This window comes from Salvelinus namaycush, chromosome 18, assembly GCF_016432855.1.
Source record: "Salvelinus namaycush isolate Seneca chromosome 18, SaNama_1.0, whole genome shotgun sequence".
Classification (NCBI taxonomy): domain Eukaryota; kingdom Metazoa; phylum Chordata; class Actinopteri; order Salmoniformes; family Salmonidae; genus Salvelinus; species Salvelinus namaycush.
The window spans coordinates 19,101,373-19,127,042 of record NC_052324.1 but is presented as its reverse complement, the minus strand read 5'-3'; the positions used below and the strand labels follow the sequence as shown (position 1 = coordinate 19,127,042).

General features: G+C 43.5%; 1 protein-coding gene across 1 annotated transcript; it reads right to left on the bottom strand.

Moving 5' to 3' along the window:
• Positions 1-1,841: 1,841 nt before the first annotated feature.
• LOC120062728 (angiopoietin-related protein 2-like) lies at positions 1,842-24,142 on the bottom strand. Its single transcript, XM_039012788.1, has 5 exons — positions 23,855-24,142; positions 10,280-11,232; positions 3,935-4,128; positions 2,454-2,724; positions 1,842-2,274 (listed from the first exon to the last, which is right to left on the bottom strand). Exons 2-5 carry the CDS (start codon positions 11,193-11,195, stop codon positions 2,075-2,077), a joined length of 1,581 nt encoding a protein of 526 aa, XP_038868716.1. The 5' UTR covers positions 11,196-11,232; positions 23,855-24,142; the 3' UTR covers positions 1,842-2,074.
• Between the last annotated feature and the right edge of the window lie 1,528 nt (positions 24,143-25,670).

Genomic DNA, 25,670 nt, shown 5'->3' with positions numbered 1-25,670 from the left:
ATGTTGGAGAAGTTTCCATTAAAGAACACCCTCTGTGTTCTGTTAGACAGGTAACTCTTGATCCACAATATACCAGGGGATGTAAAGCCATAACACATACACTACCGTTCAAAAGCTTGGGGTCACTTAGAAATGTCCTTGTTTTTGAAAGAAAAGCACATTTTTGGTCCATTAAAATAACATCAAATTATTGATCAGAAATACAGTGTAGACATTGTTAATGTTGTAAATTACTATTGTAGCTGGAAACGGCTGATTTTTTTATGGAATATCTACATCGGCATACAGAGGCCCATTATCAGCAACCATCACTCCTGTGTTCCAATGACACGTTGTGTTAGCTAATCCAAGTTTATCATTTTAAAAGTCTAATGGATCATTAGAAAACCCTTTTGCAATTATGTTAGCACAGCTGAAAACTGTTGTGATGATTAAAGCAATAAAAATGGCCTTCTTTAGACTAGTTGAGTATCTGGAGCATCAGCATTTGTGGGTTTGAGTACAGGCTCAAAATGGCCAGAAACAAAGAACTTTCTTCTGAAAGACATCAGTCTATTGTTGTTCTGAGAAATTAAGGCTATTTCATGCAAGACATTTCCAAGAAACTGAAGATCTCGTACACCGCTGTGTACTTTTCCCTTCACAGAACAGTGCAAACTGGCCCTAACCAGAATAGAAAGAGGAGTGGGAGGCCCCGGTGCACAACTGAGCAAGAAGACAAGTACATTAGAGGGTCTAGTTTGAGAAACAGACAAGTCCTCAACTGGCAGCTTCATTAAATAGTACCCTCAAAACACCAGTCTCAACGTCAACAGTGAAGAGGCGACTCCGGGATGCTGGCCTTCTAGGCAGAGTTGCAAAGAAAAAGCCATATCGCAGACTGGCCAATAAAAATAAAATAATTAGATGGGCAAAAGAACACAGACACTGGACAGAGGAAGATTGGAAAAAAGTGTTATGGACAGACAAATCTAAGTGTTCGGATCACAAGGAAGAACATTCGTGAGATGCAGAAAAAATGAATAGATGCTGGAGGAGTGCTTGATGCCATCTGTCAAGCATGGTGGAGGCAATGTGATGGTCTGGGGGTGCTTTGGTGGTAAATTGGGAGATTTGTACAGAGTAAAAGGGACCTTGAAGAGGGAAGGCTATCACTCCATTTTGCAACGCCATACCCTGTGGACGGCGCTTAATTGGAGCCAATTTCCTCCTACAACAGGACAATGACCCAAAGCACAGCTCCAAACTATGCAAGAACTATTTAGGGAAGAAGAGGTCAGCTGGTATTCTGTCTATAATGGAGTGGTCAGCACTGTCAACAGATCTCAACCCTATTGCGCTGTTGTGGGAGCAGCTTGACCATATGGTATGTAAAAAGTGCCCATCAAGCCAATCCAACTTGTGAGAGGTGCTTCAGGAAGCATTGGGTGAAATCTCTTCAGATTACCTCAACAAATTGACAACTAGAATGCCAAACGTCTGTAAGGCTGTAACTGCTGCAAATTGAGGATTCTTTGACACAATTATTATTTAAATTAAAAATCATTATTAATAACCTTGTCAACGTCTTGACTATATTTCCTATTCATTTTGCAACTCATTTCATGTATGTTTTCATGGAAAACAAGGACATTTCTAAGTGACCCCAAACTTTTGAACGGTAGTGTACGTTTTTCCAGCAGCAGATTATGATCGATAATGTCAAAAGCTGCACTGAAGTCTAACAAAACAGTTCCCACAATCTTTTTATTATCAATTTCTCTCAGCCAATCATCAATCATTTGTGTAAGTGCCATACATTTTGAATGCTTTTCCCTATAAGCGTGCTGAAAAGCTGTTGTTAATTTGTTTACTGTGAAAATGCATTGTATCTGGTCAAACACTTTTTTTGTTTGTTTACTAAGGGACTTTGAAGCAGCATGATGCTTCTCCTTTATTGCTTTTCCAAGGCTTAGATATTGCACTTTCTATGTCATCGTCCTCTTGATCTGGTTGTGTGAGGTTCCATTGTATCAGAGTTCAAGAGCTGTTTGAATTTAAGTTCGTGGAAAGGAAATAGTTTTGCCATGGATACTTAATGAAAGGTGTTTGGGTTCGGTCTTATCATCATAGATACTTTCTTCAGGGAGTAGGCCCCTCCTCTGAATTCAGCCCAGTAGACTCCATCTTGGTAGCGACTGCGGTAGTGTCCACCTCTGTACCATACTCCATTGAGGTTAGAATGGGCACATGCATTGTACCACCAGCCTCCCTTCTGGTAGTGGGCACAGTTACCTGGGTTGAAGCAAATATTAGTTAGACATCATTGTTGAATCTCAATCAAAATCTATTGTCGGCCTATGCACTAGGTTAAATGTCAGTTAATTTGGCAAATTGTCAGAACACTGAAGCTTTTATCTCACATTTCTGTTGTTATAGTGATAGTGCATGCAACTGTATGATCTTGACATTACCTGTATACACATCATGGTCTCTGTCCAACGTAGTGAACTGTTTGCCGTTGTGCCAGGTGAGGGAGTCTCCGGCGTTGCCATGGTAGCGGCCCACCCTGAGTTTGTAGAAGTCTGCCTCAGGTTCCAGCCTGAAGCTGGCGTACTCTGCAAACACCTTCCTACCAGACCAGTCCTCCAGAGTCACCAGCAGCTTGTAGTTCCCCTGGTTGGTCAGCCAGTAGATGTTCTCCAGGCCCAGCCAATACTCTCCATCTATGTTTCCAAAGCCTTGCTATGAGGGGAAAATATACATACAACACAGTCAACATCATGGGCTTTACACAAGTCCCGTCAGCTGTAAGCAGTTGATCTGGAGGTCTGGGGGATAACTCAGAGGCTCTACTCTTTTTTTAAATAGGTTTTATTTGTATTTAACTACAGAGGCTCTACTCTACTCAATGCCCTGGAAGTACTGAGAGGAACAGTCCCTCTAGAACGCCCTGACAATTAAGTTCCATATGAATCTGTCTTAGAGTGTTGTTTATTGTCAGAAAAAGTAACAGCAAATGGCCATGAACCAACTACACCATAGCCAGCCCGGTATTAAGTGGTTAGTTCTTCACTATCTTTCATTTATCAAAAACGTATTGATGGCCTGTGTAGAAGAGTGGGAGATCTGTGAGCTTGTTATAAGATGTGTGCTGGTCTGAACTGTTCTGCCTCAGCTCTGTGCCAGCCTAAGTCATAGGATGTAATATGGCTTACATTACATTGTAGATGCTTTGTTTCATGGGATGATCTGGCTATTGTACACATTTAATTCCCATGTGTTTTAAGGTGTATTGTAAGGTCTTGGATAGTTCTCTGGCAAAGATTTAAACAAGACCCTTGCAAATTGTCTGCCCTCTGATGTTCACCCTTCAATTGCTTCACCCTTTTCTAGTGCTTTAGATCCTTTTACTGGCTCAGGAAAAACACTGGCAATAGTCATCCCTTAGTATTTCATGCTGTCCTCATAAATGCTTGTGTAAAGTTGTGTAAATGCCTGAATTCATCAATGTATTTTTCCTCATCATAAACCATTGCCATGACGTAAATATAAATAATTTTTATGGACCATGAATTATTTTACAGTGGGCTGTTTTTTTATTGTGGCATTTATTTCCAGTATGGCAGCCTCTCGTCTACACGTTTCTCATTAAGTCTGTATGCGTCCTTTGTGGACTAATTTCACAAAGACCCAACTCATGTTGGAGTCATAGGCCAGTGGTGTGACTGACAGGTGCAGAACCCTGTAGGTAGCAGAGCAGGCAGTGCAGGGGACCATTCTCCTCAAACCTCAATAATTACATTTCATTATTAGTACAGCTCTGTATAACGTCAGACACACCAGACATGTCACCTGTTTCACTCAGCCACGACATACAGAGACACAAGTCGACATAGAACCTGCCTCCCTCTTTACTAAATGAGTTTGCCGTAGTGTGGAGTTGTTTACCTACCTTGTAAGTCTCCCAGTTCCTGAAGAAGTTGACTGATCCATCCAGCCTCCTCTGGATGACAGTCCAGCCACCAGGGTCATGTCTCTGGTCACACCACACCTGCATCAGTCTGTTGGCGTTCTCTGGCTTCACTAGGTACATGCCACTAGCCGTGTGGCCATCCTCCAGGGCCTGCAGGCAGTCCTTCCATGGCCCTGTATGGGACAGGACAGGAGACAGAAACCATGGTGGAGTCAATGGAGGTTGCCAAATGATATATTTTTCTATAATATGAGTCACTCGCTTCTTTAGTCTTCATATATTCATAACGAATACAACTGTATTATTGTGTGACTATCACAGTATTAGAGACAGAGGCTATGTAGCCTAATTGACCACAGCATGATCTACTGTTACAGATGCAGGATCTTCATTTGATCAGCCTGTTGCAGGAATGGAAAAACGTTAAGTGTATTTGAGCTTTAAAAGGGCTTCTAAAGTTTGTAATTTCCACTTTGAAATGTCAGAGTTGATTTCCACGAAAAATGTATCAATATCTACAAAAATGTCCATTAATTATAATCCACATAATAATTAACATTTCCATTTGTTGAAGGATTATTTTCCTGCTCTAGCAAAGTGGCTCAAATTAATATCCTACATCTGTAATGCTGCTACTACCATCTTTCAGTAGGAAAAGCTCTCAGCTTAAGGCCAGCGTTGACTTTGGCTGCTGCTCTCACAAGCGAAATGGCTGCAGGCAGTGCAGCCAAGAGCAACATTGGCATATGGCTAAAGGGAGACCTGATTGCTGAATGATGCAACAGTAGCAGATGGATCAGCAGGGACTCTAAAGATCCCTTGGTGATGAATGACATCAAGGGCATTGGGCTTTAAGAAAATTCTCTTTCATTGAAATAGAGTTAAAAAATCGAATATTTGATGTCTTCCTAAACCCATTTAGGATGCAGCAACAATCATAGTAAACCTCTGAGCAAAATGGAACAAACTATAGACAGTACTCGCTGTAGGTGCCTCTCCTTGATTTCATCCATTAGTATGCATGTTTCCCATGTTGTTATTGTCAGTGGGTGTTTTTGACCTACCCCGGTGGAGGTAAAACCATATCCTGTACTATACTGACCCAGAGAGCTGTTGCGCTATTATGCAGATCGGAGACATTCCATCAGGTTATATATGAAAACTATAGGGTTTTAATCTAATCTCAGATATCAGCCATGGAAACTCTGCTGAGACAGTGGTCTCCTTCATCAAAATGCTTGTGCGTTTACATGGGTGGTGTGGCCTTGAAATGAAGCCTCTCACCAGGACACAGCATGGCACTACATGCCACTCACAACCACACAATGTGACATACAGCTGTCTAAATGCAAGCGCCATTTCTCACTCAGAGAAGTACACATATCTTCTGGTAGGGGTTGGAGGGTGAGGGGGGGAGTGATTAAATAAAGGTGTTTGGGTAAAGGATGTTGAGTGTAAGTAGGGGGGAATCCTTCTTTACCCTTCTTCCTCCCCTTCATCTACACTGATTGAAGTGGATTTAACAAGTGACATCAATAAGGGATCATAGCTTTCACCTGGATTCACCTGGTCAGTCTGTCATGGAAAAAGCAGGTGTTCTTAATGTTTTGTATACTCAGTGTATAACAGACCCAAATGCGAAGATGGATGCCCTGACAGAAAACAAAGACTGAGCAGGATGTGTTTTATATTGCTCTGCAGTATATGATTTAACGAGGAATGAAGTTTATGTTAAATTCTGCTTGTGTTTGGTTTATTCCTTTGTCTTGGTGTTCTGGTTCATATCTGTAAAAACAGGAATTGGCGTATTGCCTGTTAGCCATTACTCTCCCCCTCAAAAGATCTTTAGTCCGCAGACATGGAAACAGTCTTCTATAGGGCTTCTGACTCCACTTTTTTAATTGGATGTGAAAGTATTAACCTATTCAAGAGTTTACACTGATGTGATTCGCCAAATGACCCTGTTTAGAACACGATGGACATTTGTACAGAAACAGGAGGAAGAGAGGTATCCACACAGAGGCAGAAGTGGCTGGTCTGCATCCAGCCAGGGTAGGGAGAGAGCAATATGAGGAAAAGGCAGTATGTGAGAGAGGGGTGATGGAGAGAGAGGAAGACCAGACAGGGAGATGTCAGGCTTTCATAAAGTGACCACAGTGACAGCCTGGCTGTATCAGAATATAAAGGAGGAAAACATGGAGCTAATTCCAAGCAGGACTGTCAACCACAAGGTTTCGCACAGTGTCGCACAGTGTCACACAGAGACATATGAACAAAGGTTCACATTGTAAACTGATAGGCTAAACGGCTATAGTCACTTCTATAAAATAGGTTTTGCTAAATGGCATGTGAGAAGTAATCCATTAGCCAGCCACCTCCTCTCCAGAAAGATGTATGTTGTTCAGACATAAGCCAGAGCACTGCACTACTGATAAACCCTGCCACTGTGGCAGAACATTTGATTGATACAAGCCTGGGGGGCTGGAATAAATTACAACACACATTTCCTCTGTCTTTTCAACCTCCCCCTTCCTTACTCTCTCTCTCTCTCTCTCTCCCTCTATCCCTCCACCACATCTTTCTCTCTCTCCCTCTACCACATCTCTCTCTCTCTCCCTCCACCATACCTCTCTCTCTCTCTCTCTTTCTCTCTCTCTCTTCCCTCCACTACAACCCTCTCTCTGTCTCTCTCTCCCTCTATCCCTCCACCACACCTTTCTCTCTCTCCCTCTACAACACCTCTCTCTCTCTCTCCCTCCACCACACCTCTCTCTCTCCCTCTCTCTCTCCCTCCACCACCACTCTCTCTCTCTCCCTCCACCACTCTCTCTCTCTCTCTCTCTCTCCCTCCACCACACCTCTCTCTCTCCCTCCCTTTCTGCATTGTACAGAACTCTCTTTTTGTGTGGTGAGTTTGTATAAACTTTGGGGTGTGAGTTGCAGTTGGCCCTGACAGGAAATTGCTTGCCTCCCTTCAAATAAAATAAGAGTTTAATTGTCACATGCTTCCTAAACAGCAGGTATAGATTAACAGTGAAATGCTTACTTACAGGGCCTTCCCAACAATGCAGAATAAAAATAAAATAAGATTTCAGCCACACCCATTGCTGACAGGTGTAGAAATTGAGCACACAGCCATGCAATCTCCATAGATTAACATAGGCAGTAGAATGGCTTTACTGAAGTGCTCGGTGACTTTCAACGTGACACCGTTATTGGATGCCACCTTTCCAACAAGTCAGTTCGTCAAATTTCTGCCCTGCTAGAGCTGCCCCGGTCAACTGTAAGTGCTGTTATTGTGAAGTGGAAACGTCTAGGAGCAACAATGGCTCAGCCGCGAAGTGGTAGGCCACACAAGCAAGCTCACAGAACGGAACTGCAGAGTGTTGAAGCTATTAGAGCGTAAAAATAGTTTGTCCTCGGTTGCAACACTCATTACCGAGTTCCAAACTGCCTCTGGAAGCCACGTCAGCACAAAACTTTTTGTCGGGAGCTTCATGAAATGGGTTTCCATGGCCAAGCAGCCGCATACAAGTCTAAGATCACCATGTGCAATGCCAAGCGTTGACTGGAGTGGTGTAAATCTTGCCACTTTTGGACTCTGGAGCAGTGGAAATGCTGTTTTTCATGGTTCTGGCTAGGCATCTTAGTTCCAGTAAAGTGAAATCTTAACACTACAGCATACAATGACATTCTAGATGATTCTGTGCTTTCAACTTTGTGGCAACAGTTTGGGGAAGGCCCTTTCCTGTTTCAGCATGTCAATGCCCCATACACAAAGCAATGTCCATACAGAAATGTTGGTTGAGATCGGTGTGGAAGAACTTGACTGGCCTGCACAGAGCCCTGACCTTAACCCCATCGTACACCTTTGTGATGAATTGGAATGCCGACCTCGAGCCAGGCCTAAATGCCCAACATCAGTGTCCGACCTCACTAATGCTCGTGGCTGAATGGAAGCAAGTCCCTGCAGCAATGTTCCAACATCTAGTGGAAAGCCTACCCAGAAGAGTGGAGGCCGTTATAGCAGCAAAGAGGGGACCAATTCCATATTAATGCCCATGATTCTGGAATGCGATGTTCGACGAGCAGGTGTCCACATACTTATGTAGTGTATGTACATAATGTACATTTAGGCAGGGGTAAAGTGACTAGGCAACAGGATAGATAATAAAGAGGTAGCAGCAGCGTATGGGATGAGTGTGGAAGTGTAGAAGTATGTGTGTGGGCCAAATGTGTGCCTGTGTGTACGTGTTATGTGAGTGAGTGAGTGAGTGAGTGAGTGAGTGAGTGAGTGAGTGAGTGAGTGAGTGAGTGAGTGAGTGAGTGAGTGAGTGAGTGAGTGAGTGAGTGAGTGAGTGAGTGAGTGAGTGAGTGAGTGAGTGAGTGAGTATGTGTTGAAGTGTCAGTGTAAGTATTTGTGAGTCTGTGTATAGTCCAGTGTGTGAGCATAGAGTCAAAAATAGTTAGTGCAAAAAGGGTCAAGGCAGATTGTCCGGGTAGCTATTTTGTGAACTATTTAGCAGAGTACAGAGCACAGTGTCTACACATCAGTCAGGAAAGCACACTGTGACACAGTGTCGAGGGAAAGAGCTTACCATGGTCAAATATTGTATAGCGTAAGCCAATGTGACCTACTACATTCAAATGACATGGTATCTAGTGGAAGTATCTGTTAACAAGAAAATACTAATCAAATCACTTTGAGATGATTGAGAGCTCTCCCTAGAGTCCCATACATCCTCTGGCCAATTCCTGCTGCTAGCTTGTGGTGGGGTTTCCCCTCATAACTGAAACACTATTCTTACCATGGTCAGGGTTAGATTGACCATGAAATGCAGTGTAAGCTGGCTTTGCCCCCTCGGCAGTGGGCTTGTAGCCCATGGTGAGTTGAGACCACACAGAGCCTGTCTCTAGACTTCCCCTCATCTGGTGTCTGTTTCTGCTGAGACACATGTCTGTCTGTGGCTCAGCCCTCCCATCCAACAGCAATAGTCACTGGCACAGGCATACGAACTAACACCTCACTGTTAACAGTTAAATACGAGCAGGATAATAAATACAGCAAGGTTTGTGAAAGGGATGAGACTTGAGGAGAAATCACAAGAACATGATATACTGTAGTTATTAGACATGCTTTGTTAGAAGACCACTCTGATTATTGTACTTCTATTATCAGCTTAAGACCATAGTTAACTCGCCACACAGACAGTTAACGAGCGTGACAGTCAGTCTCATCCACATCTCTGTTGTATTCAGTCAACTACACAGTTCACTAAGTTGCCAAGTAATCATCCAGTAACTTAAGCTTCTAAATGTACTAAATCAATGAGGATGGTTTCAGACAGCTCCACTTTCAGTGGCCTCAATACCAGAGGGCTCCAGTCCAACCATCCATGAGCATACAAAATATGTGTTTTAAGATGCTTTGTGGATTGTCATCAGTATCAAGCCCATTAGATGATATGCGTCGCAATGGCTTTTAAACAACATCAGCTCTGTTCTCCCCTAGAGGCCTTTTCTCAGGGAATGTTTGAGACGTATTATTCCCATAAACAATAGTGAGAAGAATGGATAAAGAATAGATAGCTGCTGTTGTCTGGTGATTAATGATTTAGAAAGACCAAACTAGTCTCACACACAACCCTCTGTTTCAGACTGTCTGACATTAGTCTGGTGAGGGTTCATAGAACATGCCAACTTCTCTTTTTCCGCTTGATTCCTCATATACAGTGAGCTCCAAAAGTAATTCACTTATATGTGTATTAAGTAGTAAAAAGTTAAGTATTTGGTCCCGTTTTCCTAGCACGCAATGACTACATCAAGCTTGTGACTCTCCAAATGTGTTGGATGCCTTTGCTGTTAGTTTTGGTTGTGTTTCAGATAATTTTGTGCCCAATAGAAATGAATGGTAAATAATGTATTGCCATTTTGGAGTCACTTTTATTGTAGATAAGAATATAATATATTTCTAAACACTTATACATTCATCTGGATGCTACTATGATTACGGATAATCCGAATGAATCGTGAATAATGATGAGTGAGAAAGTTACAGACGAACAAATATCAATATTTGTGCGTCTCACTCATCATTATTCATGATTCATTCAGGATTATCCATAATCATAGTAGCATCCAGATGAATGTAGAAGTGTTTAGAAATATATTATATTCTTATTTACAATTCAAGTGACTGAATGGTAAAGCGCTGCGCCCGAGCTCACTGTAAATGTAACTTCAGACCAGATCTGTATCAAGGAATATTCATTTCAATAGGTGACTATAAGCATGCAGGCTGCTCAATGAAACAGAGCGACTCACCAGAGGGTTTGTTGGTGGTAGAAGGGCTGCCTGTGCCACTGGGCATGGTAGGAAGGACAGGCAGCACAGACTTCTGGTCACTCTGAATCTCGTTGGTTATCTGGTTGGTGAGGCGTGGGTCGGTGGGAGGTTGGTAGGGCTTGTTGATGGGTGGTGATGGTGCGGGTGGGGGTGGGGGTTGAGGCCTGGGCTGGGGTACAGGGACTGGGCGAGGGGGGCTGACCGGCCGACCCTGGCACTGCTCCTCCAGCAGGGCGATGAGGACCGACTGGTTATTGGCCAGAGAGGCCAGGTGCTGGTACTTGTGCTCCAGGTCCTTGTAGCGGTTAGTGAGCTGCTGCATCTCCGAGGTCTGGTTGAGGATGCGGTTCTCCATCTGGGACAGCTCCAGGGCGTTGTCCCTCTTCCTGATGATCTCGTGTAGCAGCTGCATGTAGAGCTGGGTCACCCTGGAGTTCATGTTCCTGCTCTCCTTCCTCAGCAGCTTGACCTCATTGACGATGCCTCCGTCCACCTCCACTAGCTGCTGCAGCGTCTCGATCTGCCTCTTCTGCTTCTGCAGCTCCCCGTTCAGCAGCTCCAGCTCCTGCTTGTTGACGCGGTTCTCCAGCACTGTGTCCGGCTCCTTGCGGTTCACACAGATGGCCCCTGTCACCTTCTGCTGGGGAACGATAAAGGTGTATGAACACCTGTCAGGTTGCTGGGAGTCGGCGAGGGCCCGTCTGCTCCTCCGCCCAGAATACAGGAACTCTCTCTCCAGGCCATCCTCACTGCTCTCAAACTCCTGGGACGGGGCTCTGCCCTGGCTCCTGGCCTGGGGGTTGCTCTCCTGGCGGTTCCCCTGGCCCTGGGGCTGCTGGGCTCCAGACACCAGACCATACACCAGGAACAGCAGCACCACTGCAGGGAGCTCCATCAGTCTGGGAAGGGCTCTCACTCACACACACCTTAGGCTTAGGAGGCAGAGGGATATGAGAGACAGGGAGGTCATTGCTGTGGTATAAAATACTGAATTATTACACAAATACTGTGACACACCAACCAGGTCAGCTATCTTGTTCAAATGATCTCTAATTGTGTTATAAATAAATGTGTTATAAAGCCTAAACGGTTTCCTTTGTATTATTTCAACTAATTCTCATATTCACCTCTTGGGTTTAGCGTGTCTCCAGTGAAAGGGTTTTGTTTGGTCAGGTATTGTCACCCTGGTAATGGTGTTTTCCATGGGTCTTGTCTGAACAGGCTGAGAGAAACGACATGCTGATTCCAACAAGATCTGGCATCACCTATTCTATGCTTGTGATATCATTGAGTGGGTTTCACTAAACCTCCCACTATTATCAAACAGTGGAAATCTCAACTGCGAGCCAGGTTAGATTTCATCAAGGGGTCAAGCTGGTGTGCCATAATATCTCTATCTAAAGGCACCAGGCTGATGGTTTAGGCTGTTTGTGAGAGCATGGCTGGCTCTGGCTGTCTTAGATTGGGTATGATGAAACCTTTTTCCTGGCCTGCCTGTTCAGTCCACCAAGGCCCCTTTTGGAGACCCATAGGGCTGGAGTCTACTCTTACATGGACAGGACATCAATGGGAGGCTTCACAGCACCACTGATTGGTACCAGAGGCAGCCTGTCCCTTAGGATGGCTTCTTCCTAGTCTCCATTGCACGAGAGGGCCAGGCAGAAACACAGCTCAGGGAGCAGACATGCTCTGTCCTGGGACCCCCTATTCATTCCAGATCCCAGCCCAGAATCCATGGCAGACTGGGGGTTGTTAGGGCTAAAGAAATATAGGCCACCATAAAAGGAGGCCTTTCCCGTTAAGGATGCTGTGACTTTGTATTATATAAGGTATATATAAAGTACTCAATTCTCATACTTGAGTAAAAGTAAAGATACCTTAATAGAAAATGACTCAAGTAAAAGTGAAAGTCACCCAGTAAAATACTACTTGAGTAAAAGTCTAAAAGTATTTGATTTTAAATATACTTACTGTAAGTATAAAAGTAAATGTAGTTACTAAAATATACTTAAGTATCAAAAGTAAAAGTATGAATTATTTAAAATTCCTTATATTAAGTAAACCAGACAGCACAATTATTATTTAATATTTTGAATTTACGGATAGCCAGGGTCACACTCCAACACTCGGACATAATTTACAAACAAAGTATTTGTGTTTAGTGAGTCCACCAGATCAGAAGCAGTAGGGATGATCAGGGATGTTCTCTTGATAAGTGTGCGAATTGGACCATTTTCTGTCCTGCTAAGCATTCAAAATGTAACGAGTACTTTTGGATTTCAGGGGAAATTAATGGAGTAAAAAGTACATAATTTTCTTTAGGAATGTAGTGAAGTAAAAGTAAAAGTTGTCAAAAATATAAATAATAAAGTACAGATACCCCAAAGTAGTACTTTAAAGTATTCTTACTTAAGTACTTTACACTACTGGTAACTGTGTTACAAAAGGAAAAGCAGAATCTTAAAATGTATGTTTGAGTATGAAAAACACAGCCAGACACCATAAAATGTGACTTTTGCTCAGTGTGAATTGAACGGATTTAGTCACCAGTAATCTGCTATACAGTAGCTTGGAGTTGTGAACTGTAATTCAGTGGGTGAGAATCATATGTGTTAAATGGAAGCTGTTGGAGTGTTATTAGTCTAACCCTTTCGACCCCTGCTATGTTCTTTATTTTAGCTAGTAAAGTACTAGCTAGTTTTAGCTAGTAAAGTACTGATCTCTCTAGTTGCTAAGTCTGTTTTAATCAAATAAATAAAAAATATTTGTCACATGCGCCGAATACAGCAGGTGTAGACCTTACCATGAAATGCTTACTTACAAGCCCTTAACCAATAATGCAGTTCAAGAATTAGAGTTAAGAAAATATTTACTAAATAAACTCAAGTTTAAAAAATTCAAAAGTAGCATAATAAAATAACAATACCGAGGCTATATACAGGGGGTACCGGTACCGAGTCAATGTGAGGGGGTACAGGTTAGTTGAGGTAATTTGTACATGTACAGTTTAAGTCGGACATTTACATACACTTAGGTTGGAGTCATTAAAACTAGTTTTTCAACCACTCCACAAATTTCTTGTTAACAAACTATAGTTTTGGCAAGTCGGTTAGGACATCTACTTTGTGCATGACACAAATAATTTTTCCAACAATTGTTTACAGACAGATCATTTCACTTGTAATTCCTTCTTCTAATGTTAACATGCATGAAACCAAGGCTTTTACGGTTACAGAAGTCAACAAATGAGAGTGCCTGGGGAATGGAAGTGGTGCTGGGGGCTGCAGGGCCTGGGTTAGCCTCTACATCACCAGAGGAACAGAGGAGGAGTAGGATAAGGGTACGGCTAAAGGCTATAAGAACTGGTCGTCTAGTGCGTTCGGGAACAGAGAGTAAAAGGAGCAGATTTCTGGGCGAAGAATGGTTTCAAGGCATAATGTACAGACAAGGGTATGGTAGGATGTGAGTACAGTGGAGGTAAACCTAGCCACTGAGTGACGATGATAGAGTTTTTTCTCTAGAGGCACCAGTTAAGCCAGGTAAGGTCACCACATGTGTGGGGGGTGGAACAAAAGGGCTTTCTAAGGCATATTGGGCAGGGCTAGGGGCTCTACAGTGAAAAAAGACAATCATCACTAACCAAAACAGCAATAGACAAGGCACATTTACATTAGGGAGAGGCATGTGTAGCCAAGTGATCATAGGGTCCAATGAGTAGCACTAGATGATTCAGGGAGCCAATTCCGTAGTCGCTGCTATGCTAGGCGAGCTGGAGACACGGCGATTCAGACAGCTAGTGGGCCGGGGCTAGCAGATGGGCATCTCGTGACGTTGCAACGGAAGAGCCTTTTGAAACCACCTCGGACGGTTACATCGGCAGACCAGTCGTGATGGATCGACGGGGCTACATTTCGGCAGTAAAGAATAGGCTGGTGGACCTTTTTTCAAAATTATAGCTAAGCATTTTGAAAGCATGATGTTGACATGATCAGTCCAATCAGTTTTACCTAATTCCTATTGACATGTTAAATGTGCAAACACAGGGAAAAGAACTCTGGACCACCTATACTGTATCACAATTCCAGTGGGTCAGAAGTTTACATACACTAAGTTGACTGTGCCTTTAAACAGCTTGGAAAATTCCAGAAAATGATGTCATGGCTGTATAAGCTTCTGATAGGCTAATTGACATCATTTCAGTCAATTTTAGTCAATTTGCTTGACATCATGGGAAAATCAAAAGAAAACAGCCAAAACCTCAGAAAAAAAATGTAGACAAGTCTGGTTCCAAACGCCTGAAGGTACCACATTCATCTGTACAAACAATAGTACGCAAGTATAAACACCATGGGACCACGCAGCCGTCATCCCGCTTAGGAAGAAGATGCGTTCTATCTCCTAGAGATGAACGTACTGTCACGGCCATCGTAGGGAGGAGACCAAGGCGCAGCGTGGTATGCGTACATTCTCTTTATTATAAGAATTAACACTGAACAAAACTAACAAAACAACAAAACGAACCGTGAAGCTATACAAAGAGTGCTGAACAGGCAACTACACATAGACAAGAACCTACAAAACCAAAAGGGAAAATGGCAACCTAAATATGATCCCCAATCAGAGACATCGATAAACAGCTGCCTCTGATTGGGAACCAATTCAGGCCACCATAGACCTACATATACCTAGACATACCAAAACCCCTAGATATACAAAAAAAACTAGACAATAGAAAAACAAGCATACCCACCCTCGTCACACCCTGACCTAACCTAAATAATAAAGAAAACATAGATAACTAAGGTCAGGGCGTGAAAGTACCCCCCCCCCCCCCCCCCCAAAGGTGCGGACTCTCGACCGCAAATCTGAACTTATGGGGGAGGGTCCGGATGGGCATCTACCCTCGGTGGCGGCTCTGGTTCTGGACGCCGCCCCCAATCTTTACACTGATCCCTCCGCCTTTGTAGATCCGGACCGCGGATCCTCGCCGGAGGCTCTGGACTGCGGATCATAACTAAGGACAGGGCGTGACACGTACTCCGGTGCAAAAATCCCAGAACAACAGCAAAGGACCTTGTGAAGATGCTGGATGAAACAGGTACAAAAGTATCTATATCCACATTAAAATGAGTCCTATATCAACATAACCTGAAAGGTCGCTCAGCAAGCCAGACTACGGTTTGCAACTGCACATGGGGACAAAGATCGTACTTTTTGGAGAAATGTCCTCTAGTCTGATGAAACAAAAATAGAACTGTTTGGCCATAATGACCATCGTTATGTTTGGAGGAAAAGTGGGAGGCTTGCAAGCCGAAGAACACCATCCCAACCGTGAAGCACGGGAGTGGCAGCATCATGTTGAGGGGGTGCTTTGCTGCAGGAGGGACTGGTGCACTTCACAAAATAGATGGCATCATGAGGAGAAGAATTATGTGGATATACTGAAGCAACATCTCAAGACATCAGTCAGGAAGTTGAAGCTTGGTCGCAAATGGGTCTTCCAAATGGACAATGACCCCAACCATACTTCCAAAGTTGTGGCAAAATGGCTTAAGGACAACAAAGTCAAGGTATTGGAGTGGCCATCACAAAGTCCTGACCTCAATCCTATAGAAAATTTGTGGGCAGAACTGAAAAAGCGTGTGCGAGCAAGGAGGCCTTCAAACCTGACTCACTTACACCAGCTCTGTCAGGAGGAATCGGCCAAAATTCACCCAACTTATTGTGCTTGTGGAAGGCTACCCGAAACGTTTGACCCAAGTTAAACAATTTAAAGGCAAAGCTACCAAATACTAATTGTGTGTATGTAAACTTCTGACCCACTGGGAATGTGATGAAAGAAATAAAAGCTGAAATAATATATATATCAATCATTCTCTCTACTATTGTTCTGACATTTCACCTTCTTAAAATAAAGTGGTGATCCTAACTGACCTAAGACAGGGAATTTTTACCAGGATTAAATGTAATTGTGAAAACTGAGTTTAAATGTATTTGACTAAGGTGTATGTAAACTTCCGTCTTCAACTGTAGTTAGTAGGGCTGGGCGATATGACGATAGAAAAACGTCTATCGTTTCATATCATGCTCTATCATTTATTTTGTTATGTCGCAAATCACACTCTTTACGGCAATATTTTTTGTCAATTGGACGAAGCTTTGCAATCTTCCACATGTGCCGTATCGGGATATGAAATGTTGGCCATATCGCCCATCCCTAGTAGGTAGGGGTAAAGTGACTATGCATAGATAATAAACAGCGTGTAGCAGCAGTGGGAGTCAATGTAAATAGTCCGGGTGGCCATTTGATTCATTGTTCATCAGTCTTATGGCTTGGGGGTAGCTGTTAAGGAGCCTTTTGGACCTAGACTTAGTGCTATGGTACCGCTTGCCGTGCGGTAGCAGAGAGAATAATCTATGACTTGGGTGACTGGAGTCTTTGACAATTTTTTGGGCCTTCCTCTGACACGCCTAGTATATAGGTCCTGGATGGCAGGAAGCTTGGCCCCAGTGATGTACAGGGCCGTACGCACTACCCTCTGTAGTGCCTTACGGTCGGATGCCGAGCAGTTGCCAAACCAGGTGGTGATGCAAATGGTCAGGATGCTCTCGATGGTGCAGCTGTATAACTTTTTGAGGATCTGGGGACCCATGCCAAATCTTTTCAGTCTCCTGAGGGGGAAAATGAGTTGTCGTGCTCTCTTCACGACTCTCTTGTTGTGTTTGGACCATGATAGTTTGTTGGTGATGTGGACACCAACGAACTTGAAGCTCTCGACCTGCTCCACTACAGCCCGTCGATGGGGCATGTTCGGCCCTTCGTTTCCTGTAGTCCATGATCATCTCCTTTTTCTTGCTCATGTTGAGTGAGAGGTTGTTGTCCTGGCACCACACTGCCAGGTCTCTGACCTCCTCACTATAGGCAGTCTCATCGTTGTTGGTGATCAGGCCTACCACTGTTGTGTCGTCAGCAAACTTAGTGATGGTGTTGAAGTCGGGCTTGGCCACTCAGTTGTGGGTGAACAGGGAGTACAGGAGGGGACTAAGCACGCACCCCTGAGGGGCCCCCAATGTTGAGAATCAGTGTGGCAGATGTTGTTGCCTACCCTTACCACCTGGGGCTGGAAGTCAGGAAGACCAGGATCCAATTGCAGAGGGAGGTGTTTAGTCCCAGGGTCCTTAGCTTAGTGTTGAGCTTCTGGCTCGTGGCCTTGTGAATGTTGACCTGTTTAAAGGTCTTGCTCACATCGACTACGGAGAGGTGATCACACAATCGTCCAGAACAGCTGGTGCTCTCATGCATGCTTCAGTGTTGCTTGCCTCGAAACAAGCATAAAAGGCATTTAGCTTATCTGGTAGGCTTGCATCACTAGGCAGCTCATGGCTGGGTTTCCCTTTGTAGTCGGTTATAATTTGCAAACCCTGCCACATCCGACGAGCATCAGAGCTGGTGTAGTAGGATTCAATCTTAGTCCTGTATTGACCATTTACCTGTTTGATGGTACGTCTGAGGGCATAGCGGGATTTCTTATAATCATCCGGATTAGTGTCCCACTTTTTGAAAGCGGCAGCTCTAGCCTTTAACTCGATGCAGATGTTGCCTGTAATCCCTGACTTCTTGTTGGGATATGTACTGTACACACGGTCACTGTAAGGACGACGTCGTCGATGCACTTTTTGATGAAGCCGATGACTGAGGTGGTATACTCCTCAATGCCATCGGATGAATACCGAAACATATTCTGGTCTGTGCTAGCAAAACAGTCCTGTAGCGTAGCATTCGCTTCATCTGACCACTTCCGTATTGAGCGAGTCAGTGGTACTTCCTGCTTTAGTTTTTGCTTGTAAGCAGGAATCGGGAGGATATAATTATGGTCAGATTTGCCAAATGGAGGGTGAGGGAGAGTTTTGTATGTGTCTCTGTGTGTGGAGTAAAGGTGGTCTAGAGTTTTTTCTCTCTGGTTGCACATGTGACATGCTGGTAGAAATGAGGTAAAACTGATTTAAGTTTGCCTGCATTAATGTCCCCGGCCACTAGGAGCGCCGCTTCTGGATGAGCATTTTTATGTTTTCTTATGGCCTCATACAGCTCGTTGAGTGCGTTCTTAGTGCCAGCATCGGCTTGTGGTAGTAAATAGACGGCTACGAATAATATAGATGAAAACACTCTTGGTAGATACTATGGTCTACAGTTTATCATGAGGTACTCTACCTCAGGCGAGCAATACCTTGAGACCTCCTAATATTAGACCTCTCGCACCAGCTGTTACTGTCAAATAGATACACACCCCCACCCTTCGTCCTTCCAGACGTAGCTGTTCTGTCCTGCCGATGCACGGATAACCCAGCCAACTGAATATTATCCGTGTCGTCGTTCAGCCACGACTCGATGAAACATAAGATATTACAGTTTTAAAAATGTTGTAATTTATTAGGATCCCCATTAGCTCTTGCAAAAGCAGCAGCTACTCTTCCTGGGGTCCACACAAAACATGAAACATAATACAGAATAACATAATACAGGACATTATTAGACAAGAACAGCACAGAACTACATACATTTTTAAAAAAGGCACACATAGCTTACATATCAATGCATACACACAAACTATCTAGGTCAAATAGGGGAGAGGCGTTGTGTCGCGAGGTGTTGCTTTATCTGTTTTTTGAAACCAGGTTTGCTGTTTATTTGAGCAATATGAGATGGAAGGAAGTTCCATGCAATCAGGGCTCTATATAATACTGTACGTTTTCTTGAATTTGTTCTGAATTTGGGGATTATGAAAAGACCCCTGGTGGCATGTCTCGTGGGATAAGTGTGTGTGTGTCAGAGCTGTGTGTAAGTTGCCTATGCAAAATGTCCCGTTGGTAGGATAGTGTCGAGCGGATTTCATCCAGTTTATTTTCCCGTGATTGCACGTTGGCCAATAGAACGGATGGTAGAGGCGGGTTACCCACTCGCCAACGAATTCTCACAAGGCAACCCGATCTCCGCCCCCTGTATTTCCGTCTTTTCTTCACATGAATGACAGGGATTTGGGACTGGTCTCGGAGAAGCACTGGATTGGATTAAGAAATAATCTACATCCAGTTCGAGGTGAGTAATCGCTGTTCTGATGTCCAGAAGCTCTTTTCGGTCATAAGAGACAGTAGCAGCAACATTATGTACAAAATAAGTTACAAACAATGCAGAAAAAACACACAAAATAGCACAGTTGGTTAGGAGCCCGTACAACGGCAGCCATCCCCTCCGGCGCCATTATCTCACTTGATGTCAGGTGAGTGTGTTTAGCTAGCTGTCCTGACTCTGGCTCTCTTGGGTGACTGCCACTGTTAAGAGGAGTGGCTTCACACTGCGTATGGAAAGTCTGACACAGAGCAGCTGATGCTATTCCTGCGCCTGTTCTAAGATATTGATCAGATTGCATCAGGCCTGAACCGTTTACCAAGAGACAGGTAATACGGCTCATTCGCAAGATAAAGCACACATCCTTGTCTATACAGTATATTATTTCCTATATGTATTTAGAATATTGGAATTTCAATCTAAACTTAACCTGGAAAGAATGTTGAACTCTTAGCTAAACCTTCTCTGGACAATTACATTGCTCTGTTAAACAGTGTAGAGGGAATGTTGTCTAATAACAATCTTACCTGATACAGTTTATCTCTGGACAGAGGTTGCATTTAAGTAGTGTGATTAGTTCACAAGAACTAACTTTTAAGATGCAACGCTTAGATTTTCACAGGAGTTCATGAAAAAGAGACACTTTGACTGTTTGTTCCAGATTTCAAAGAGCCTTTTTATTAGAAAAATAGCCGGTCAGCAGTTGAAGGGACTGTGGTGCTATTGGAAGCGGAGGGGATGCCACTGAGTGCAAAGGAGAATGTGACCGCAGTGTAAGGATAACAAGGGCCTGCACCCCTTGGGTTCCTTAATTGAAAGCTGCTGCAGATTGGATTACAGAGGAGCCCTGTGCAACACCTCCCCAGAGTCAGGACAAGCCTTTCTGATCTCATACCTCTAGAGTGGGAGGCTTGGTGCAGGGCAGGCGCATGGCTGCTGGCCTGATTCTGTTGACTCTATTTAGTTTAGAGTAACTACATTACCTGCTCAGTAGTTACTGCTTGAGGTCTGACCCAAAGGAGAATCACGTGCAAGATGTCCAGACAGCCTTCAGAATCAGAGAGGAGAACACTTTTGTTTTTGCCTTGCTATTCTGGGCATGGGGCCAGCCCATTAGGTTGAATAGACGGAGAGCAACTGTCCAAGATCAAGACGGGTGGAGATCTCTGGCTGGTATGAAGAAAATTAGTGTTGAAGATACTGTATGAAAGCGATAAAGACATGGAGTGGGAGAGACAAACATATACTAACTTACTTAAAACTGTTTGAGCTGTACATGTTCTAACACATTTCAAGCTCTATATCGTCGCTGTCCGATTTGGCAATTTTTCATTTGTTACATTTATTGAAAGCAGTAACTCTCCTCAATATACTCTAAACATTTCATGACTCTAGGACAAAGAACATTTATTCAAAATAGCTTCTGAAGTTTCATAATTGTATGTTCTTAATAGAATTTTTTGTTTTGGAGGTTTTCATCAGACATCAACGATATATGTTGTTCTCATGAATATAAGAGTCTATTTTTTCCTACCAGTAAAAGTTCAAAAGAAGCCATGGTTAGGTTTTGTTTTACTGTGAAACACTCCTCCGATACAGTATGTGGGTCTCTTTCATGGAGTTCATCACTAATCAAGCCATATGACATCATCACAGCAAGTGCTGATTGACAAAGAGAAGATGGTAAAGGTTGGATTTAGCTACATTATCTAAACACAGGCTATAAGTCCTTATTAAGAACATCTGCTGAGCACTTTGTGGGATGTAAAACAGAAAATAAAATGAATTCCTCAGGGGGAAACAGAGGACAACAACACTTGATAATGACCAATCGGGTCTAATAAAACAGTCACGGTCTCCACTCTGTTAATGGCCTGGGACTACTGTGATACTGCTGTGGCTTCCCTCTCTGAAACATGAGCTGTCTGTTTGAGGGAAGTTATGCGCCAGCCACTTCATGACTGCAGAGGAGCCCCATAATACCATGCGGTTAGCCAGGAGTCTCCCAGCCACCTCAAAGCTGGAGGAAAATGTCTGAGCTTGTGTGTGTGTATTCAGATAACACCACATGCCAGACTCAGGCTCCCAGGAACCAGAGAGATTCCCATCTGCCCAAGAAAATCACCCTGTTATTAACCCCTGAGGCAACATGCTCTCTCCTCCTTCATTCCTATACACAGACAGCAGACTGACTGGCCTTATTATTGTTGTGACATCATTTCTGTTTAAATGAGCAGCCATTGACTGCTTGGCCACTAGCAATGTGTATGATTTACTGGTGTTGAGTAGCTTCATATACTGTCGGGCACAGAGGACACCACAGAGGACACCACAGAGGACACCTCAGAGGACACCTCAGAGGACACTGAACATCTCTGTGTCAACACTCACTGGATAGGTGTTGAAGAGGACAGTGATACTGTAGACAAATAACTACAGTAGCTTTATGGATGATAGTGCCCTTGGGGTAAACAGTGTTCCTAAGTAGGGCTGTCTTGCTCGTTAGCATGTCTGTCAAATTCACAGGTCGGTAGTGACTTTTTCTAATAGTGTGACAGGTAGTGCTTTGTGTGGTTCAGTGTGGCTGTGAGCAGCAGCATGCTCCAGTGTTTTTGTTCATGCTCAGCACATAGTAATTAGTAGGTGAGCAAAGCGGACCGGCGGGCCCAGCTGATGTCCCTCTCCCCAGCCCCTCTCATTTCAGAGTGAGCGTGGCATTCCTCACATTCTTAGCCACCTCATTAGAGTGAGCTGCCACAGACACTACAGACAGACACACTGGTATTCGCGGAGAAAGAAAGAGACCCCTCCTCTCTGCCCCAACTCTGCTGTACCTATACGTCAGCTCTGCCTCCTGCCCTACCACACCACAGCAAGTCATACAAACATCAGAAGCTCTGTTATCTCAACTACTACCCCCACTAATACAAGTGCACTTCAATCTTCACAGTTTATTACTAGTCACAACATATAAATTCAACACCTCCCAAACTACAGCACTGGAGCACTGTGCAAAATGAGGCACCCGAACATGCTCAAATTAGGAACAATTATAGTGAGCCATAACAGTGCTGGTTGTATGACATGCAATATGTTTTGGATCAGAATCAAGTTAACTTTGCACATGGTAATCTGGGTTATTACTTTATCTAAGGTGACCACATTATTCCCTCATGCATGTAATGCTGGTTAGCCCATAACATAACACTGTAGACATAATTCAACTTAGCCCCAGACGCAGCCTAAACTATCTGCTCGGTCTGATTGTGTTGAGTCTGAAGCTGATGGAAAGCCGCCATTGTTATGGCTTTCCACAGCACAGAATAGTTCTGATGATCATTTACCACATTTAGTAGGGTTGCTTTATTTGACTCTTTCTGGCTTGTGTGTTGTTGTTTTGGCTGTCACATTTCCTCTGATGGTGTCAGGCAGGGGTTTCAGGAACCGTTTCAAAACATTTCTAAATGCACCCTCAAAGCCATCTTATCCAAGCACAGCCCTGGCAGCAGAGACAAAGCAGAGATTCAACAGAACAGCTCTCTTCTTCCCTGTCCACTTCAGCATGGGGGAACATCCTGACGCAGGGGAAGGCTGTACCCAGTACTCTATGGATAATTTTAATAAAATATATCTATCTATATCCATTAATGTACAAATGACAGCAAACTCATTTAGACTAAAATTAAACTGTGCAAAATTATTGGGTTGGAATTTGGAATTTTGTGAAGTGAAATATTTTATTTTTATGAATAATCAAACATCTCAAACAAACAACTTCTGCTGGTGTGAACCATATCACAAAATGAGGGCATAGTTTTTTGTGGCTCTGCTTACAATCATGAATGAATAGATGTTCCTATTAAAAAGCCCGGGCTCTTGCTATTGGCACTATTCACTAGCAGCCTATCTTTGTTGTTCGAGTACACCTTTGGAATCCTCTGTGATGATAAGCGGCGTGTTTATCAGTAGTTAACAAGCCCTTGCCCTGGAAAGCCTACGACTTTAGTCTCTCTGCTTTGTGTTGACCCCTATCTTCTGAGTCTATATCAGATCCAGCTGCTTCGTTAATCCAGACAGGGGAATTAACCCTGGACAACAGACCTCTCCTTGTAGCTCCATATAGATAGCACCCAGGTGCTAAGCTTCAAACTGGTCAGCAGGAATCTCTGGCTAACTCAACACAGAGTGGCCAAAGCCTGTCTGACACTGTGCAGCTCAGTGGTCAATTTCAAACAAAGTTACTAAATTATCAACTGATAATCAACAGGTTAGACAAGTGAGCTAATTCAATCAGTGAAAAGTTCATCTTGAGGCTCTACTTAGGCGCAACACTTACAGAAGTATGAGCAAGCCATGCTAGATTACTGCATGTACACATTCAATACAGAGAAAGACACAGTGAAAGTCAAAGGCCACTGAATCCTTACCAGATAATTGTCAACTCTAGCTTGTTATCCCTGGCAACACTGATTGAAGTGTCCCCTTGAAGAAAGTCATCACCGGTCTGTGTGAAAGCTGTTTGGGGCTGTCCTCTCTCTCGATCACTTGTTTTTTGTCACCTGCATCCGTCCTTTCACTTAAAAGTGGACTGCGGTTTGAAGCCTGTTATTGAAACACCTTCATTCTAGAACCAGGAGCTGCACTTGTCGGGAAGATGTCCTTTGTACTGAAGGCATTGAGCAAATATGAAAAAATCCACTTGAAATTACTAAATAGAGTAAATCCACATTTGTTTTTAGATGTAATGTGGAGATTCCTCACAGGCAGTGAGAACGCAGGAGACAGTGAGAGGTCAGTGTGCTTTCTGTAGCCCGGTAGGAGAAGAATGTCACTTTCTGAGTGCTGAGTCCATCACTTCTGCCTCACAGCTCTAAGACACAGTATTTTTCTGCTGCCCTCCTTACCTCCCCTTTCCTTTCTCTCCCTCTCTCTCTCCTCAGTGCATTTACATTATGAAAAATGCTCTGGCACAACGTTTCAGTAAGCTGACAAATTGAGCACAAGCCCTCCCCTGTCTCCTCCCCTTGGCACAAAGACATCCACAAGCATGAGATACAAGCTCTGACTACACATACACCACACACCTCTCTCTCATTCACGCACGCACACACACACGCGCGCACACACACAGACACACAGTTTCCCAGCACTCTCTCACCCTCTGTTGGTTGTAACAGCAGGGAGTGGTGATGTCACAGCAATCAGAGCCTAATTGGGCTCTGATGTATGTGAGCCAGCGCTGTAGGAGGAAGGAAGCTGGTTAAAGACATATGAAGAAAAGCACCCGAGCATTGGTTTGAGATAATAGTGGTTGAGCTTTTGATTGGACGAGTGAAAGTAGATCCTAGACCAGAGCTAAGGAGCAAGCTTTCTCTGTTGTAAAGCAGGCTGCTCTGTAGAGGGCTCCAGATTGGGCTGAAGGGGTGATGAGGATGATTGAAACTGTTTCTTTATTTCTTCAGTTCCTCGTCTTTCTCTACCCAGGGTTACTTTTCTTGTTGTTTGCATTATTGTGTTTGTGTGTTTGGTTTGTTGATGTTGTTTGAAGGAGATGACTGGACTTGGTTGTGACTGGGAACATCTTGCTCAATATGAACAGAGTCATAGTGTGTTCATGATCTGTCAGTGTGTAGACAAGCTTGCCAACTCTCTGAGAAAAGCAGTCATGCAGAGAATTGGCATTGACAGTCTTCACCTGGCTGTAGTCAAATGGGTTTTGTTGTTCTCTTATTTAACTTATTTAACTTTTTCTCAGAGAAATAGTATTGTTATCAGGTTTAAGGATTCCACTTTAGTTGTTTATGCGTTTATTCTGAATGCTGTCCGATTCAGGGTAATAAGCAATTAAAAGCATTTGTTGAATTGCTTTTTTCCAACAGTGAGGGCTTACAGTTTTTCTCGATTGCTTAAACACAAAAACTGGTTCCTGTAGCACAAAAACCCAAACCCATACCCTTACGTCATTCCCAAAAACACACACACATTTCCCATAACCGTAAACACTATTCACTTGTTTCCACGCATGTTTCAACATTCAAAACTCTTTCTGCAAAACCTTACACAAAAGTGGCTAAATAAATCATTTATTGCATTATATATTCATTCAGCCAGCACATGCTCTCAATATAGTTAACTCAAGTCATCACAACCTACATCACACCGTTCTCCAGGTGCAAACACTAAGCCTCAAAATTGTTAACACATCAATTAGAATTGCAGGATCAATAAATAGGGCCTAGAGGC

What these genes read in the sequence shown, in the direction of transcription:
- LOC120062728 (XM_039012788.1), bottom strand. Translation starts at nt 11,195, where the DNA reads ATGGAGCTCCCTGCAGTGGTGCTGCTGTTCCTGGTGTATGGTCTGGTG. An exon ending in TACCACCAACAAACCCTCTG is followed by an intron (nt 4,129 to 10,279) that starts GTGAGTCGCTCT and finishes TGTCCCATACAG; the next exon opens with GGCCATGGAAGGACTGCCTG. An exon ending in GGAACTGGGAGACTTACAAG is followed by an intron (nt 2,725 to 3,934) that starts GTAGGTAAACAA and finishes TTCCCCTCATAG; the next exon opens with CAAGGCTTTGGAAACATAGA.